This window comes from Microcaecilia unicolor, chromosome 2 (assembly GCF_901765095.1).
Source record: "Microcaecilia unicolor chromosome 2, aMicUni1.1, whole genome shotgun sequence".
NCBI classification, from domain to species: domain Eukaryota; kingdom Metazoa; phylum Chordata; class Amphibia; order Gymnophiona; family Siphonopidae; genus Microcaecilia; species Microcaecilia unicolor.
In genome coordinates, this window is record NC_044032.1 from 159431070 (window position 1) to 159451155 (window position 20086).

A 20086-nucleotide genomic window follows, 5' to 3' on the forward strand; every position below is an offset into this window, starting at 1 on the left:
TTCAATTCCCACTTCAGGCACAGGCAGCTCCTTGAAACTCTGGGCAAGTCACTTAACCCTCCATTGCCCCATGTAAGCCACATTGAGCCTGCCATGAGTGGGAAAGCACGGGGTACAAATGTAACAAAAAAAAAAATTCACACATCCCATATTATTAGGATCTGCCAAATATAAAAAACTCTTGTAAACTAGGAACAGGGCTGAACACCTAAGCCTCTCCACATCCAGAGGGAGCAACTATTTTGGAAAACTACACCTGGGATTTAAAAAAATATACATTCCTCCCTACCCAACACAAAGATGTAGGACAGCTTTCTGAAAGAGCTCCTCCTACCACCTGAAGTCCCCCAATAAAGCCCTCACCATGATGACTGCTTACTCCTGCACTGTTAGAGGACCTCCTGAGCAACTCCTTCTCTTGGCATATGGACCCTCTGAGGAACACCTCCTTGACAACTCCCCCCCCAGGAACTTCACCTCAGTGGCACCCTCCCATTACAGTCCTGTACCAGTAGCACTTGATTCCCCACAGATCCTCCCTAATCGCACTGAAATACCTCCAAAGCAGCCTCATCCCTAGCAAGGGAGGATCTTAATTGTGGGCAAGAATGCGGCATGTGACCTCCTCCCCTTGGGGTAATTCACCCAGGGCTCAACACCCTCAAAAATGACCCAACTTCAGCAGGCCCCTTACCCCTGACCTTTCTGGGGGTTCCTGGTGTCTAGTGCGGTGGGAGCGATGCCCTTGGTCCCACCTTGTGTCTCAGTCAAATCTGATCTGGCCACCAAGACCTCTATTGGTAATATCATGGTATTACCGCCAGGGGTCAGGCTTCCACATATAGGCACATGTTCTTTATAGAGACTGATTTCTTACTAGCTATCGTCCCAGGAATACCATTCCCACTCAATTTTTTTCTCTTGATAGCAATTGCATAACTCTCATATCTGCAGCAGCATGAGGGCTGCTTTCCCATATCAGGAAATGTACAGCTTTGCAGCACTGATGGAGCTACAAATTCTGCTTTATATCAGAAAATTCTAGAGCTGAATAGATTATCCATCTGTGAGCTGAAGATGGTATAAAACGCCCACAGTGGTTGGTGTTAAAAAAAACAAACAAAACAAATAGACTGCCATGAGCTGAATTCCCAACCTAAACCCTACTGCAATATTGTAGCACACCCCTAACCTGCCCATGTTCCTATTCTTCTACAGGTTCTGCTTGAAATCAGGCTTTACCTTTGGTTCCCCACAGCTAAGGCTCTTCTGTGTTTAGCCCATGCACTCTTGAATGTGTGCCTCCACTGGAAGGCTGTTCCATGCATCTACAACCTTGTGCAGAAAACTTCTTTTAGTCCATTACTACTGAAGTAATCACCCTCTCTGCCTCAGGCCATAAGATTAGTTCTAGAACCCCCCTCCTTCCACAATACCATGCATGACAATGCTTCTAGAACTTGTTCAGAACACCTAGATTAGGTACAGAAGAGACTGTGAGCAGATGCAGGCCGGGTTACGACAGAGGTGCAGTATGACCGCTGCCCCCTCACTGTGTTGGAATGTGACAAACAGAGCAATACCTGTCAGACAACACATTAGCAGGCAAGTTGCTTAATACCGAATCTAAGCACACTCTGCAATCAGCCAAACACAGCTTAAAGCTAAAGACGGAAGCCCACTCACTGTCACCACAGCACATGCTTCACCAGCCCTCACATGACTTTCTGATCAACAGTATCACATGTGGTTCATTTGCAGAAAGTAAAGGAGATTGGTTATATATATAAGATCCCAAGCTAGAGAAATGTAAAAGGAGACATACTCAGGAGTTACGTATATTCTGTTAATAGTTCGCTATCAACACCCTTGATGAGGAGAAACGGGCACACGGAGGATTTACAAGGCTCTGCGGCGTGTACTGCAGAATGCAACAGGTTGCAGTCTCCATACTCCTGGACTTTGGACTTGTCCTGAGATTCCGTTACCAGACAGACCTCTGGATATCGTAGTCCTACAGAAGGAAAGGGGATGGCATAGCTGAATCACTAGCTATTTGACGTCACTGCGAATCAGTCTGGCCTGACAGACCCCTTGTACAATGTGTGTGTTCAAATACTCAAAAATCAATAATAACGACAGAGAGAATCACAGAGGAAAAAAAACTGTCACTGACAAAGGACAGAGACAAAATCTTGCAAGCTGTGGCAGAAAGGCTTAACCATTAACTTAAAAACTAGCCTGCTTTGTCTGGCTGCTTTCCAGCTTCAATTCTTGGTTTCTTGCAACCACTCAGCTGAATCTGAATGAGTCCCCATTCCTTCCACCCCCCCACCCCTATATTACCGTCCTGCACTTGTCTGTAGCCAATCAATTAAACTCCCCTTCTTGAGACGGGGGTGGGAGGGTGTGGAGTACAGTGAAGCTTCCTCTTTTAAGGCCTCTCTTTATCAAGCTGCACTAGCGGCTCTGGTTTGGTAATGCTGACAAAGCCCATGGGCTCTGTCGGCATTGCCACTTGGGAACCACTAGCGTGGCTTGATAAAAGAGGTTCTTAATTTTTTGTCCTAGCAGCTATTTTCCCATTTCTTGTTGAGCAGAGTTTGCTGTTTCAATCTAATCTCTGTGCCCTTGCTGCCAACTGCTGAAAAGTGGAGAAGGCTTAGAAACTCTATGGTGGTATATATCTTAAACTTACACCTGGGGAATGCCATGCACAAATATATATATATATATATATATATATATATATATATATATATATATATATATATATACATACACTAGTAAAAAAGGCCTGTTTCTGGCACAAATGAAACGGGCGCTAGCAAGGTTTTCCTTGGAGTGTGTATGTTTGAGAGAGTGTCTGTGAGAGTTACTGTGTGTGAGAGAGTGAATGTGCAAGTGTGTGTGTGTGTGTGACAGAGTGGAAGTGGGTGCGAGTGTGTCTGTGAGAGAGTGTGTGTATGTGAGAATGAGTGTGTGCGAGTGTGTATGTGAGACAGTGAGTGTCCTCCCCTCTCCCCCTTCTCAAGTCTCAGGACCCTCTCCCCTGTGGTCTGATGACCCCCCTTCCCCCCTCTCTGTGTTCTTAGGGACCTCCCCCCTCTCTAGTCTTAGGGACCCCCCTTCCCCCCTCCTTCCCCCCCTGTGTGGTCTTAGGGGCCCTCCTTCCCCCCCTCTTGTCTCAGGACCTTCCCTTCCTAGGTCTCAGGACCTGCAAGACACATGTTGTGTGTGCAGAAATGAAATTAGAGAAGAACTCATTCTCCAAAATTGCCTTTCTGTCTTCTATGGCTCTACCGATGACCTTTATACGTGACAATTAGTTGGGGGTATAGATAGGCATTCATAAAAGCGGACTTCGTTAGCTTTTGGTTGCATCCAAACCAAACCAAACCAAAGTTTCAGCGTGCTTGTCTGACATTGCTGTCTGGATGTCTCAACGCCACCTGAAATTAAATATGACCAAACCTGAGCTTCTCATTTTCCCCCACCAAACCCACCTCCCCGCTCCCCCGTTTTCTATTTCTGTTGATGGCTCTCTCATTCTCCCTGTCTCCTCACCTCGAAACCTTGGGGTTATCTTTGACTCTTCTCTCTCCTTCTCTGCTCATATCCAGCAGATCGCCAAGACCTGTCGTTTCTTTCTTTACAACATCTGTAAAATCCGCCCCTTTCTTTCTGAGCACTCTACCAAAACCCTCATCCACACCCTTGTCACCTCTCATTTGGACTACTGCAATCTGCGTCTTGCTGGCCTCCCACTTAGTCACCTCTCCCCTCTCCAGTTGGTTCAAAACTCTGCTGCCCGTCTCGTCTTCCGCCAGGGTCGCTTTACTCATACTACCCCTCTCCTCAAGTCGCTTCACTGGCTCCCTATCCGTTTTCGCATCCTGTTCAAACTTCTTCTACTAACCTGTAAATGTACTCACTCTGCTGCTCCCCAGTATCTCTCCACACTCGTCCTTCCATACACCCCTTCCCGTGCACTCCTTTTCCTTGATAAATCCTTCTTATCTGTTCCCTTCTCCGCTACTGCCAACTCCAGACTTCGCTCCTTCTGTCTTGCTGCGCCCTATGCCTAGAATAGACTTCCTGAGCCCCTACGTCTTGCCCCATCCTTGACCATCTTTAAATCTAGATTGAAAGCCCACCTCTTTAACATTGCTTTTGACTTGTAACCACTCGCCTCCACCTACCCTCCCTCTCCTCTTTCCTCTACACATTGATTTGTTTGCTTTATTTTTTGTCTACTAGATTGTAAGCTCTTTGAGCAGGGACTGTTTTTCTTCTATGTTTGTGCAGCGCTGCGTACGCTTTGTAGCGCTATAGAAATGCTAAATAGTAGTAGTAGTAGGGTTAGGGGTTCCCCCCCCCCCAAAAAAATGTATGTAGTGAGAGGTGAAGGGCTTGAGAAGTCAGAAGCAGGTGCTGCATTGGGTAAATTGGACAGCCGCGGGAAAACCAAAGAAATGGTCCAGTGATGGGGGCGCAGTGAGGTCAGCACGCCGGACCCAGCAGCACCTTTGCCACGTCTCATACTCACCCCTCCACCTGCAGCGTGACAGCCGGCTGCCTGCGATACCGGAGGACTTAGCAAGTGCCGGGGGAGAGCGAGAGAAGATGTGCCGAAGATTGGTTCTTCATGCGTGTTATGTATCGGTCCGTGTCGTCCGGTTGGCTAGCATTGTTCGTGTTGTTTGATTGGTCCTCCGTGGCTCCGCCCTCGACGTCATGACGTTTCACGCGAGGGTGGGGCAGACAGTCATGGTGCAACTGCGATCTACACCATGTCTCATTCCCCCCACCCTCTGTCTTGTCCCTTTTTAATTACCTGTTCCCCTTCTCCTCCCTCCTCAGTCAGACCCTCAGTTCGCTGTCATTGGGGGGGGGGGGGGGGGAATTCATCAAGCAGTGTTATGGCCTTAACACACCTTAAAGCATATTAAAGGAATTAGTGCATGCTAAATAAAAGCCCATAGGTATAGAATGGGTGGTGGTAAATGGAATCCGCTCGGAGAAAAGGAAGGTGAGAAGTGGAGCTCAACAGGGGTCAGTGCTGGGGCCTATTTTGTTTAATATATTTGTGAGAGATATTACTGAAGGATTGGAAAAAAAGATTTGCCTTTTTGCAGATGACACAAAGATAGCCAATAGAGTGGATACCCTGGAGACAGTAGAAACAATGAGAAGGGATCTCCAAAAGTTAGAAGTATGGTCGAGCATCCAGCAGTTAAAATTTAATGCCAAGAAGTGAAGAGTGATGCATTTGGGGTGCAGAAACCCAAAAGAGAGATACTGAATAGGAGGGGAGAGATCAGTACACTCGACTCAGGAGAGAGACCTTAGGGTGTTGGTGTCAGAGGATATGAAGGTGAAGAAACAATGCGACAAGGCAACGGACAGAAGGATGCTAGGTTGCATAGAGAGGGGCATAACCAGCAGAAGAAAGGAGGTGCTGATGCCCCTCTACAAGTCGCTGGTGAGGCCCCACTTGGAGTATTGTGTTCAGTTTTGGCGGCCGTATCTTACTAAAGATGTAAAAAGAATTGAAGCGGTGCAAAGAAAAGCTACAAACTGGTATGAGATTTGCATTGCAAACCGTACGAGGTGAGACTTGCTGACCTGAACATGTATACCTTGGAGAAAAGGAGAAATGGGTGACATGATACAGACGTTCAAATATTTGAAAGGTATTAATCTATTACTACTACTACTATTTAGCATTTCTATAGAGCTACAAGGCGTACGCAGCGCTGCACAAACATAGAAGGAAGTCAGTCCCTGCTCAAAGAGCTTACAATCTAATAGACAAAAAATAAATAAAGTAAGCAAATCAAATCAATTAATGTGAACGGGAAGGAAGAGAGGAGGGTAGGTGGAGGCGAGTGGTTACAAGTGGTTATGAGTCAAAAGCAATGTTAAAGGGGTGGGCTTTCAGTCTAGATTTAAAGGTGGCCAAGGATGGGGCAAGACGTAGGGGCTCAGGAAGTTTATTCCAGGCGTAGGGTGCACCGAGACACAAGGCGCGAAGTCTGGAGTTGGCAGTAGTGGAGAAGGGAACAGATAAGAAGGATTTATCCATGGAGCGGAGTGCACGGGAAGGGGTGTAGGGAAGGACGAGTGTGGAGAGATACTGGGGAGCAGCAGAGTGAGTACATTTATAGGTTAGTAGAAGAAGTTTGAACAGGATGCGAAAACGGATAGGGAGCCAGTGAAGGGTCTTGAGGAGAGGGGTAGTATGAGTAAAGCGACCCTGGCGGAAGACGAGACGGGCAGCAGAGTTTTGAACCGACTGGAGAGGGGAGAGGTGACTAAGTGGGAGGCCAGCAAGAAGCAGATTGCAGTAGTCTAAACGAGAGGTGACAAGGGTGTGGATGAGGGTTTTGGTAGAGTGCTCTGGAGACGGGAAGGTGGTAGAACTAGAGGACACGAATTGAGGTTGAAGGGGGGCAGACTCAGGAGTAATGTCAGGAAGTATTTTTTCACGGAAAGGGTGGTAGATACATGGAATGCCCTCCCGCGGGAGGTGGTGGAGATGAAAAAGGTAATGGAATTCAAACATGCGTGGGATAGCAGGAATGGATCTATGAAATCTTAGCGGAGACTGGGTGGCAACGCTGGTAATTGGGGAGCAAAACCAGCGATGGCAGACTTCTATGGTCTACACCCCGATTGTAACTGAATATACATGGATGGGCTGGAGTGTAAATTTTAAGGGGCTTCAATGTTAGCTTCTGAACTTTTAGTACAAGAACAATGCTGGGCAGACTTCTACAGTCTGTGCCCTGAGAATGGCAAGGACAAATCAAACTCAGGTATGGAACTATGGAATGCACTACCAAAAGTAGTAAAAACTATGCTCAACCACCTAAATTTCCGGAAAGCACTAAAAAGACCTATTCAGAAAAGCATACCCTACCGACCCAACATAACATATCTAGACACCTGCGACATAACGTAACCAAAGATCGTAATGAACATATCCTAACTCTTCCTCTCCCTCTCTAAGTTCCCCCAACTGTATTTACCGTACATGTACCTCATCCTATCGGAATATTACTTGTATTTGTTAATACCTTGTTTTGTTCATACTTTGTATTTGTTCATACCAGAATCGGCTAACGCCATTTACGGTACTATGTAAGCCACATTGAGCCTCCAAAAATGTGGGAAAATGTGGGATACAAATATAACAAATGAACAAATATAAAGTATCACATACCATGTAAAATGAGTTTATCTTGTTGGGCAGACAGTCTATATCTGCCGTCATTTACTATGTTACAATGTAATTGCATAGAGAAAAGTTTGCAAAGCTCTGTGGCTGAGAGACAGTGGAACAGTGACCCTAGCAAGTAGAAGGGGATGTACAAAGCATAGAGGTGATGAAGCAGTAACCCCTCCAGGAGGAAAAATGGTTCAGCAGGGGAGCTAGCCAGAGAGGTAGAGCTCTGGGACAACAGAGCAGCAGGGCCAGACCAGGCCCCACAGATCCTTCTGGAACTTCCAGCAGACACCAGTACAGTTACACACCTGCCTAAAGGTGAGACTAAGGATAATGTGGGAAGAACAGAGAGGACAACTAATACTTTATATAAATGTACTATATTGGAGAATCTTGTTGTTCCTTGACTGGTTGTGCTTCAAAGAATTAAGTGCACTGTTGGTACTTGCTATTATATTAAGTTAAATAAACTTTTCAATACTGCCTGCCAGCCTTGTTCACAGACACACTTGTTTCTGTGTTTTTCTGCTTTTCTTATTTGGCAGGTTCTTCTAGTGGCTACACTAGTATACTATATTGTGACCCATTTGTAATCATGCAGTTTCCCGAACTGGGGAGGGCTCCTTCTGACCAGTGAGGTAACGGTGGGAGGACAGATCTCTTGAAGGGAAACTCAACAATTTTCTGTGGCTACATTTCTAGTACTGGCCCTGTCAGCCATCTGATTCTGTTGGGAATACAAATACATTCCATCTGTAACCAAACCAGGAGGCTTAACCTGTCAACCAAAATAAAAGCATAATCAAACACATGGCCAATGGTAGGCTGGGCCCAGGGCAAAAACTGGGGAGGAGGTCCCAAAGCCTGCTAAAAGGCTGTGCCTCCTTCAGGTTTCAGCAGGTTTTGGGACCCCTATAGTATGGGGACCCATAGCAATTGCCATGTTTGAATGCATCTAATGCCAGCTCTCATTAAATAATATATTTGAAGGGGCTGCACGACTCCTCTTATCTACCCATTTTCCTTTTGTACTTCAAGTTCTGCTTTGTATCAGGTTTTACCTTTGTTTCCCCACAGCTAAGGGTCCTCTGTGTTTAACCAATGCTTTCTTGAATGCATGCCTCCACTGGCAGCCTGCTCCATACATTCACAACCCTGCTGGAGTTGGGTGGCAGATAAGAAAGATCCTGAGCTAGAGAAAAGAGGAGGGAAACATTATGTGGGAGTTGTGAGTGCTCCTTCAAGAGTTCACTATCAACATCCGAAGAGGAGAAACAGGGGCACTGTGGTATGTGCTGCACAGTGCCACAGGTTGTAGTCTCTTTACACTGGATATCAGATTTGTGCCAAACCTCTGTTACCAGGTTGCATTCAGGATACTGTAATGCCAATGAGGAAAAGGGGACAGCACATAAGAACTGCCATACTCGGTCAGACCTAAAGGTCAATCAGGTCCGGTATCCTTTTTCCAACAGTGGCCAATTCAGGATACAAGTACCTGGTAGGATTTGACATCATTGAGCATCAGTCCGGCCAGACAGACCTTCATACAATATACAAACAAATCCTCAAACCATAAAAATTACAACACTTTTTTTATTCTCATTCATGCTCTTTGTGGCTGTTGGCCTTGAGGAAAGTGTGAGAGGAGATGGAATAGAGTGAAATTTCCTCTGTTTATTTATTTGTCCTACTGGCTGTTTTCCACTTCTTGTTCAAGAAGTTGGGAAGGAAGGGTTGCTGCTTAAATCCAATCTCTGTCCTCTTGTTGCCAGCTGCTGAAAGGTAGCAGGAAAGGTATGGTGACCTGTGTCCTAATCTTAGTCCTATGGGAATTCTGTGCAGAAAAATTAAAAATTCAGAATTTTGTGCACAAGAGTCTTAAATTCTTTATTTGTAAGGGTTTTGTTGTTGTTGTTTTTGCTTTAAGCCTGATGCCTTGTCAGCTTTCTCCATATTAGACTTCACCCTTCCCAGCAATCTTATTCCTGAACATCCCTCGTGAGCTCTCAGTATCCATAATGTAATTGGGTATGAAAACCTTCCTTGACTTCATCTCTCCCCCACTAGGCTCAACTGCAAGCTTTCTCTGCTGCTCTTAGCAGAATAGACACACCCCAGCTGTCTTTCTCTGCCCCCAATTCTCTCATCTCATCCTCCAGGTTCATTTCCCTCTATTTCCTGTTCTCTTTACCCTCACGAACCTTGCATGAATTATAGCTACGTCATGCAAGGTTCCACGTTAGAAGTCACGGACCAAGAAAGGGATCTAGGTGTCGTCGTTGATGATACGTTGAAACCTTCTACTCAGTGTGCTGCTGCGGCTAAGAAAGCAAATAGAATGTTAGGTATTATTAGGAAAGGAATGGAAAATAAAAATGAGGATGTTATAATGCCTTTGTATCGCTCCATGGTGCGACCGCACCTCGAATATTGTGTTCAATTCTGGTCGCTGCATCTCAAAAAAGATATAGTGGAATTAGAAAAGGTGCAGAGAAGGGCGACGAAAATGATAAAGAGGATGGGACGACCTCCCTATGAGGAAAGGCTAAAGCGGCTAGGGCTCTTCAGGTTGGAGAAAAGGTGGCTGAGGGGAGATATGATAGAGGTCTATAAAATGAGTGGAGTTGAACGGGTAGATGTAAAGAGTCTGTTTACGCTTTCCGAAAATACTAGGACTAGGGGGCATGCGATGAAGCTCCAATGTTGTAAATTTAAAACAAATCAGAGAAAATCTTTCTTCACTCAACGTGTAAGTAAACTCTGGAATTCATTGCCAGAGAATGTGGTAAAGGCGGTTAGCTTAGTGGAGTTTAAAAAAGGTTTGGATGGCTTCCTAAAGGAAAAGTCCATAGACCATTATTACATGGACTTGGGGAAAATCCACTATTTCTGGGATAAGAAGTATAAAATGTTTTGTACTTTTTTCGGATCTTGCCAGGTATTTGTGACCTGGATTAGCCACTGTTGGAAATAGGATGCTGGGCTTGATGGACCTTTGGTCTTTCCCAGTATGGCAATACTTATGTACTCAGTCCCCCCTCGCAAGCTCCCCAACTATACCTATCCCCCGCCTCCACCCTCCACTCCCAGTTTGTCTCTAGCTCCCAGCAAGAACTCCAGTTCTCTTCTTTCTGAGCTCTCTTCTTTTCCTCTGAGGAACACATTCTCACCTTCCTTCTTCTCTTCCCAGCCATCCAGGTCCTAATGCACAAAAGCAGTTCTGCCCCAAGATACCTCCATGTTTGACAGCTCAAATGAGGTTCTTACTTTGGAGGGCAATGTTTGGTTTTTACCGAACAAACGGTTTTCTTACTGTAACCAGAAATTTAAATTTTATCTATTAAGAAAACATTATTCCAGAAGCCGTAGAGGCATCCGGATGCAAACCTGATGCCGGCAGCGGTGTTCTTTTCGTAGTTATCTCATGCACACCATTTCCATTCAGTTTTTTCCCTGATAGTAAACATATGAGCCCTCACATCAGCTGCAGCTAGACAGGGTTGCTTTGCCGCATCAGACCTACATGGCTTCCAATATTGAAGCGTAGGATGCCATCAGAAAAAAAAAGAAGTCTACATTACAAGAGTGAAGCAGCTGCCAGAGAAGCACTTTATTTACTGCCCTGCTCACAGTACATGCTGTATTTTTAGAAATGACCTTGCCTAGAAGCAATGCGTTTATGAAAATTGCAAATAATGAGCACTGAAATAAAAAAACAGTGGAAATTTACTTCAAGTATCACTTAAAATGTACACAAATCATGGTGAAAAACTTACAGTATTATAAAAAGGAACACAGTGATTACCCAACACCTAATCTAAATGAAGTCTGTAATACAGGGTCTGAGGGAAGAATATGAAGGAATGTACCATAATCAAGCCTTTAAACCCACTGATCCAAGGGGTGAATTGTCTATGGATGATGCTCAAAAGTAAATGCAGGCACTACAGGTAATTAGCACCATACTAGCACCTGCATTACCTGTGTAGAATGTTCAGTGGGCGTTGTAGCATGGGAAACAAGTGCTCCAGGCAATAGTGACCATGCAACTGTAGTCAAACTCATGTAAATGAGGTCATTTTGTATTCCTCCCCAATGCTCACAAAATAATGCCTGAAACAAAATTGCCTTACTGCTGCAAAAAATAACACCAGGTTGGAACAGGCATTAGGGTGTGGAAGAGAGTCTGTCTCATGATTCTTTCTGCAAAATCTGCTGGTTCTGATTGCTTTTTGTAGCAGAAGGAAGCTCGTGCAAGCCCTTAAGCGCTGGTCATAAGAAACGGCAGACCCAAGCGATATTGATGTCTGTTTCCTGCGCTTAAATTTAAATGGTCCATGTAAAAAAAATGCCCAGTGAAAGCACACACTGGCGTCTGTTTCATGTGTCTAAATATAAGCGTACAAGCTAGAAAAATTAAAAATGCTTTTAGGATACAGAAAACAGACACCAATGTTTGCTTCATGTTCAGGTTTTTTTTAATCAGGCACATGTGCACAGGTACTGAGCTTACCGCGGAACGCTTCTGCGCATGCTCCAGCACTATCCTCCCGCCGAACTAATGCTCAATGCTATGAGCGTGCCTATATTTGCATCCAGCAATATTTTTACAGCGCTATGTCGGCATAGCACCAGAGTTTTGAGCATTGGGGACTGAGTAGCCAGGGCAGGGTTGGCACCTCTGTCAGTATTAGAAACGTGCCTCTTATATAGAAAGCCTTTTGCTGAATAGTTTGTAGTATATGGGCTTCCAAAACTGCTATGTGCACAGACCAGAAACTAGCAAACATGCTGTCAACACAAGCTTTCAGAAACAATTCTGTATAGAACAGGCTTTCACTGATTTTAAGCCCTTAGTCCTGTGACACAGTGCTTCCTTACCTTGTTTCCATTTCTCATACTGAATCTTAACCGGAGGTGGCTGCTCGCAGCATATTCAACCATTTCTTTCTGTATGGAAACCACAACAGTTGTAGATAGCCGAGTTTTAACAGCACTTGACTGTGTGTAAAGACGATCAGAAACTTCCGCTTTTTACTTACTCAGCGGAAGATCTCTTGATATCTCTTCCCTACTGTAGAAACAAACGAGCAAACTCAGCAAAGGGTTTCTCTCTCTCTTCTACGTCTAATAACCCCACCCCCTCTTTACGTCATAAAAAGGGACGTCCCTTAGGTGATGACATCAGAATGGAGAGCCCACACTTTTATTGGCTCGCTGCTGGGGAAGTAAGGAAGGCACGGGTTGTTTTTTTTTGTTTGCCTTGCAGTTTTTCTCTAACTTCTGCATAGTAGTATTACATGGTAAAGAGACTTGGCTTACTGTTTTGATGCATAGTAATATTGGAAAAGCAGCTATTTGGCAGTCCAGAGAAAAGATCATAAAAAAGAAAAACAGCAAGATGGACTGTCATGAATCTGTATATGCTATTTTTTGCAAAGCTCCGGTATTATATTCACATAGACATGCAGAAGAAAGGTGGAAAGAAAATATAGTGGGCACACTGGAGGGAATCTTAACTTTGTAAAGTTGGAGCTACAGAAGCGCACTGTCACATTACCGTTTACTGTTAATGTGACAGCACTACCTCACTCTGAGCAGTTAAAGAGGGTTGTGCTTTCTCTGTATCCTCATGCTTGTTCTTTCATTTGTTGTCATTTTCCGTTGCCATAATTTTATATTTTTTATCTTTTTTTATCATAAGATTATTCAATTACAATCACCACAAAACATTGTGACAAAAGGAAAAATCAAAACAGTAGATTCCAGTACATAAAACAAATAATAGCCTTTGCTCACAATGAAGCATAGGGCAATAAATTAGGAAATATCAAAGAAACAGGGCTAAGGTCATGGTCTGTAAAGCCAAGAATTCCTGTCGCCTTTTTTGAGTCAATCTAGATAAATCTGGAAATATTCTAACCTTAGATCCCAAAAAGAGAGAATGAATTGTATGGAAATGTAAACATAATACAATTTCTATCATTGGCCATCAATACAGTGGTTCTCAGGGTTATTTCTTCCAAAGATGACTCCAAAAATCTGTAAGGTTCATCACTGAATTATCCTTCCACTTATCCTCGGAATCAGGATGTTTCACCAGTGATAGATACTGAGCAGGAAAGTTTAAGAATCTCAATGTGTTCTTCCTCTGCTGATTCTCCATATATTCCAGCCTCTTATTCAAAAAGTTATTGTCTTTAATGAGGGCCACAGTTACAGATTGCATATTCATAACCTTAACTTCCAAGAGGTCAAAGTACCAGTTTGTTGTTCCAGCTTAACAGCCTGAGTCTCTGCATTTTGCCCGACAGTCTCAATATCACTCACAAACTTAGAAGACAGTTGATTTAAGGAAGATGTTCAGTACCTGGATGGCATCTCACAAAGCGTCCAGTATGACTGAAGCAGGCAGCTCTCTCACTACCTGCCCAGATCTTTCTTCACCCTACTACTACTACTTATCACTTCTATAGCGCTACAAGGCATACGCAGCGCTATACACCATACATGAAAAGACAGTCCCTGCTCAAAGAGCTCACAATCTAAATAGGACAGGCAAACAGACAGAACAACAACCCTGATTTATTATTATCAATTTGAAATCATGCTGTGCTTCTTGTTTCTTGGGTGGGAGACAGCTCACAACAGGGGATGACAACAAAGTAGGAGACCTTTCAAACAGTGAGAAAGATGGAGATTCTGCCTATTCCCCTACTGAAAACTCTTCCAGTCGAAAAGTCATTCCAGGTTGTTGTGGAGTTGCCTGCTGCACAGGGATTAAGGAAACCCCATCTCTACTGCTGTTGAGGGAAGCCTCCTGCAGGATGGCTGATAGAACGAACGGGATCCGCTGAAAGCTCAAACTGCTCCAATGTAGGCAATTGGGGAACACCACCTGGTAGTGAGGGCACAGAATGGGAGGGACCCCTTCCTCTTCTTCCCCATCAGGAAGGATCATTAGGGCCACGGAGAGAGACAGGTTTCCGAGGAGGAACAAGGAGTGTCCAACAGTGCATCTCCTCATGATGCCATCTTGCCCTCACTATTCTATAATGTTTAACTTTTTGTAGTCCTTGTTTACAGTTAATATTGCTGTATGCATTGTTGTACTTCATGTGATTTGCTGAAGTCATTCCTTTATTATTTGTCTTGTCAGTGATGATAAGTACTACTAAAGAATATATTTTCTTAATTAAAAAAAATAACCAATGGAGTCAACTTTTTTTACAGATTATAGAGCTGCCAGTTATTCAGTTCCAGGAGGGAGACATTTTGAGTACTGGTGACCCTCCAACAGGGGTTTTTTTTAGGAAGAGGATTACTGTGCTGGAATAAACTTGTGGATGAGAAAGGAAAAGGCTGTTGTTAAAAGTTAGAATAAGTTCTCAGCACAGGAGATCATGTTATCAAGGTTAATATGATATATTAAGTGGATAAGTGTTATGATTCTGCCGGTTTGGCTGAGGGGGAGGGGGGATGTCTCTTCTGATTGGCTGCCAGGGGTTGTGCTGACGTCAGGGATAGTACTTTAGCCTGCAGCTTGAGGAGTTTCTCTGCTTTTGCGTATACTTATTGGTGGTAAACAGGAAAGCCTGATAGGTTTCATCTCAGAACGTGCTCTAGGTTCTGACAGGGATCTGTGTTGATTTAGAGTATTCTTTTCCTTCCTCTGGGTTAGCTGCCTGCTGTGTGTGTGTGTGTACGTAGCTCTGTAATCAGGGTCAGCTGCTTGGTTGTTTAGTGGGGCTGGGCATTGCTCAGCCTCTGGGGCTCTGGGCTGAGTGAGAGCGTATCTACTTGTTTGTTTGTTTTAAGGATTTCTCTTCCCAGTGTCCTGCTGGCTCAGTGGTTTAACACCTTGTGTACTGTGTGTATTGTATTCCTGCCTCTGCCAGTGTGTTTGTTGGATGGGCCCCACTCCCTCTCGGGAGGGGAAGTGTTCTCCTCTGATTGTTTGTTGATTTATGGCACTAACTCTCTGCTGGCTCTACAAGCTTAAACCTTTGTGTTCGTGTGCCTCTGTCTACAGTGGTTTGATGGCAAGGGCTTTCTGCCTTCCTTTTGTGTTTGGTTCCTCTGGCTTCTGCCTGGGGCTCCTACCCTGGTGGGGGGTTTGCTGTGTTAGTTCCACCTGTCCTGCGCTAGTCCCCTGCGTGGGCGTGGCCCGCTCTGGTCCTTTGTTTCCCCCGCTGCCCTATTGCTGGTGTTCAGCGTGTGTCTGGCCTCTTGGGGCCCTCTGGGTTCTTTCACCCCTCCCTGTGTGTGATTGGGTTCCAGTTCAGCCGTGAGGCTCGCACGAGTGGCTCTGTCTGCGTGGGTTCCGGTTCGGCCGCGAGGCCCGCCTGTATGCCTATTTCCCTTCTTCCTGAGGGACTGTGGGGAGGGGTAGCTTAGGGGGTATTGTGTAGCTGGGGTGTGCGGGTGGTGGGTCGGTCTCCCCTTGGCCTGGGTCGGCACCCTGCTGGCCTCGGCCAGGGCCCAAGGGCTCACAACCAACCCAACTGATTACAGAAAGCAAAAGCCATGAGCTCGATCCGATCCATCCTCCATGCAACTGCTCCAGCAATTGCAAGCTCAGCTACAACAGGTATCGGGAGTCATGAACGCACTGTCTCAACGGGTAGACGCTGACTGTCACGGGGGCTGCGGAGGTCCCACCAGCAGCTACTCCGCCAGGTTCCCACGCATGCGGCCGAGGGATTCGGGTGGCTACGCCCCCGAGGTACGAGGGCGACAGTAAGACCTGCCGGGGGTTCCTCAATCAATGCCAAATTGTCTTCGAGTTGCAGGCCCGGGATTTTCCTTCGGATCGGGCGAAGGTGGCTTTATTATCTCTCTACTGGCAGGCCCCGCTCTGGCCTGGGCCTCGCCTTTATGGGAGAAGAAGGATCCCCTCTTGGATAATTTGGCAGAGTTCTTGAAACAATTTCGGCTCATCTTTGAGGAACCCGGGAAGCCCTCCTCAGCGGCGACTCAGCTGTTGAACCTACATCAGGGGCGACTCTCTCTGGTGAGTACGCCATCCAGTTTCGGACCTTGGCCGCGGAGCTAGGTTGGGATAACCCAAGCTGACTGCGGTATTTTGGCATGGGGTCTCGGCCAACATTAAGGACGAACTCACAGGCCGGGAGCTGCCCTCAGATCTGAATGACCTCATCCGTCTCTGCACCCAGGTGGACATCCGGTTCAGGGAGCGGGCCTGTGAACGTCGCGCTGGTCAGCAGGTTGCAGGGGCTAACTCGAGCTCGCACAAGAGCCCTGCTTCCCCGTCGCTGGGTGTGCCCGATGGGTCTGAACTATGCAGGTTGACCGGGCGGCCCAGGAGAGACAGCGGAGACGCTCTAAGGGGCTGTGCCTGCATTGTGGAGTGAAGGGGCACTTTGTCCGTGCAGTGCCCGAAGAGAAAGAAGTCGGGAAACCAGCAGCCCTGATACCGGCTAGGGAGACCGGGTCAGGGCCAAAGTCCTTCTCCCCTGGATGCAGGTTTTGGTGCCAGTTCTACTGGCGATTAAGGATACCCCTTGTTTTGAAGGCGCTAGTTGACTCGGGGGCGGGAGGCAACTTTATCAGCGCGGACCTGGTGCGGGTTCATCAAATTCCTACGATGGAGTTACCTCAGTCCCTCACTGTCTCAGCGGCTTGGGGACTGGTTCGGGGAGTTCTCCGCTCCAGAACCGTGCCTATGACATACGGGTAGGAGTCTTACACAAAGAAGTTATCTCCTTCTACGTCCTTCCGTCGGCCACTGAGGCCATAATCCCTGGGATTACCCTGGCTTCGCCTGCATAACCCTTGCATTGATTGGGCCCGGGGTGAATTGACGGCGTGGGGCCCGGGCTGCCAGAAGGTCTGTTTGGATAAGGTCTCGCCAGCCCCAGTGACGCTTCCTTTGGATCGAGCCAATGTTATGTTACCGGGGCCCTACAGATCCTTTGGAGATGTTTTTTCCAACAGCAAGCAGAGATTCTGCCTCCTCATCGCTCCTATGACTGTGCCATAGAGCTACTACCTGGCACTGAACCTCCCCGTGGCCGCGTTATACCCCCTATCCCGGCCAGAGACGGAAGCCATGTCCCAGTATATTCGATGAGAACCTAGCTCGAGGCTTCATCCGGCCCTCTAAATCACCCGCGGGGGCTGGATTCTTCTCGTGGAGAAGAAGGATGGGGGGTTGCGCCCCTGTATTGACTACAGGGGACTCAATGCCAATCACGCGAAAGGGACAAATACCCCCTTCCCTTGATTCTGAGATGTTTGACCGCCTCCAGGGGGCCCAGATCTTCTCCAAGTCGATCTCAGGGGGGCCTACAACCTTGTACGGATCAAGGAGGGGGATGAGTGGAAGACGGCGTTTAACACCCGCGACGGGCATTACGAATATCTGGTAATGCCCTCTTGGACTTGCTAATGCTCCAGCCGTCTTCCAAGCCTTCATGAATGACATCTTCAGGGATCTCCTGTATAAGTTTGTGCTGGTCTACTTGGACGATTATTTTGATTTTTTCAAGGGCTGAGGAAGAGCACAGGAGCACCTGAAGACCGTATTGCAGCGGTTGAGGGAGAACCACCTCTATGTGAATTGGAAAAATGTGAATTCCATCGCTCCCGAACTGCTCTTCCTGGGGTACATCATTTCTAACCACGGGCTGCGTATGGACCCCAGTAAGCTGACAGCCATCCTGCACTGGCCAGCAACCTATGGGGCGTAAGGCTCTACAGTGCTTCTTAGGTTTTGCCAACTACTATAGGCCAGTTTATTTGGAATTACTCGTCCCTGACTGCCCCTCTTACTGCCTTGACTAAGAAGAACGCTGACGCTCGCACTGGTCGCCTGAGGCGTGTCAGGCCTTTGAAAATCTGAAACAGGCATTTTGTTGGAGCTCCAGTGTTGCGCCATCCCAACCCGACAAATAAATTTTTTGTGGAGTGGATGCATCATCGGTTGGCGTAGGAGCAGTGCTGTCCCAGGCCCACCCCAGTGGGAAACTTCTCCCATGTGCATTCTTCTCTAAAAAGTATACCCCTGCCGAGAAGAATTATGCCATCGGGGATCAGGAGCTATTAGCCATTAAATTGGCCCTGGAAGAATGGCGTCATCTGCTGGAAGGGGCGCAGGAGCCCTTCACGGTGTTCACGGACCATAAGAACCTGACTTATTTACGAGAAGGCGAGAAGGCTGAATCCTCGCCAGGCCCGGTGGGCACTATTCTTCTCCCCGCTTTGATTTCATTCTGACCTATCGCTCCAGCGGAGAAGAACATCAAGGCAGATTGCCCTCTCCAGGTCCATGGAGGCTGACCTGGAGGAAGAACCCCTGCAGTATGTAATTAAACCCGATGTCATTGTGCCCGCGATGACGCTAGCAGTACCTGCAGGTATGACCTTTGTGCCACCCCCGGCTGAGAGAAAAGACACTCTAATGGGGGCATGCCTCTCGAATGGCAGGACATCCCGGGATCCTGGGAACCCTAGCGGTTCATCTCCCAGCAGTATTGGTGGCCTTCACTTGATCGGGATGTGCAGGAGTTTTGTGGCTGCGTGTCCCAGAGTGCGCCCAGCATAAAGCTGACCGTCGGAGACCCCGGGGTTGCTGATGCCTTTACCGGTACCTGAGGAGGACCGTGGACCCACATTGCCATGGACTTTGTTACGGATCTGCCTAACTCTGAAGGCACACAGTTGTCTTGGTAGTGGTGGACCGGTTTTCTAAATGGCCCCTGTCATACCCTGCCTACCCTTCCTTCGGCGGTGAAGCTTGGCACAGTATTTCATCAGCTCTATTTTCGTCTCCATGGTCTGCCAGAAATCTATTACCTCTGATCGAGGAGTACAGTTTGTCTCAAAGTTTCTGGAGAGCCCATGAATATCGGCCCTGAAATAAAGCTGAACTTTTCGTCGGGATATCACCCACAATCCAATGGCCAAACAGAACGAGTGAACCAATGCTTGAAGCCAGTTCCTACGGATAGTAGTGTCAATGAGCACCAACAACACTGGAAGTCAGCTGCTGCCTTGGGCAGAATTCGCTCATAACAACCGAGTGAGCTCGGCCACGGGCGCTTCGCCCTTTACATCGTATATGGACGACATCCGCGGATACCAGCCCCTTGAAAACCAACTTGGATGTCCCGGCAGCGGCCGATGCGGTGACCTCGCTCCAAGCAATTTGGTCATCAGTTCAGAAAGCGCTGCGAGTGACCTCCGCTCGTATGGAAACGCCAAGCGGATCGTCTCGCAGAGTGGAACCGCAACTTCCAGCCTGGCGACTTGTGTGGGTTGTCCACGCGTATCTTCGTCTGAAGATTCCCTCCTCCCCGCTTTGCACCTCGATTGTGGGGCCCGTATCCCATTGTGAGGCAAGTGAATCGGGTCTGTTAGCAGCCTAAAGTTACACACTACATACGGTACATACACCTTTCATGTGTCCTTGCTGAAGCCTGTGATTCTGAGAAAAGGGGCTTTGCCCGCGTGCCTGCTAGTCCAGCCATCTCAGCCCTCCCAGGGGGAATACGAAGTCCGGGATGTCTTGGATGCAAGGCGCTTCCGGGGACATCTCCAGTATCTCATTGCTTGGAAGGGATATGACCGGCAGACAACTCCTGGGAGGATGCTACTCATGTCCACACGCGCCAGTCCTAGTCAGACGGGTTCCATCGCCTTTTCCCTCACAAACCTAAACCTCGTGGACGGGGTAGGGGGGGGCCCTTGAAGGAGGTGATGTTATGATTCTGCCGGTTTGGCTGAGGGGGAGGGGGGATGTCTCTTCTGATGGCTGCCATGGGTTGTGCTGACGTCAGGGGATAGTACTTTAGCCTGCAGCTGAGGAGTTTCTCTGCTTTTGCGTTACTT

General features: G+C 47.1%; 1 protein-coding gene across 1 annotated transcript in view; it reads right to left on the reverse strand.

Annotated features, from left to right (window-relative positions):
• NUDT12 (nudix hydrolase 12) overlaps positions 1–12339 on the reverse strand; it is a 40375-nt gene extending 28036 nt beyond the window's left edge. The window contains 2 exon segments of the mRNA XM_030193451.1: positions 8293–8423; positions 12277–12339. Coding sequence (XP_030049311.1) covers positions 8293–8378 — 86 coding nt within the window. The 5' untranslated portion in view covers positions 8379–8423; positions 12277–12339.
• Positions 12340–20086: the final 7747 nt, after the last annotated feature.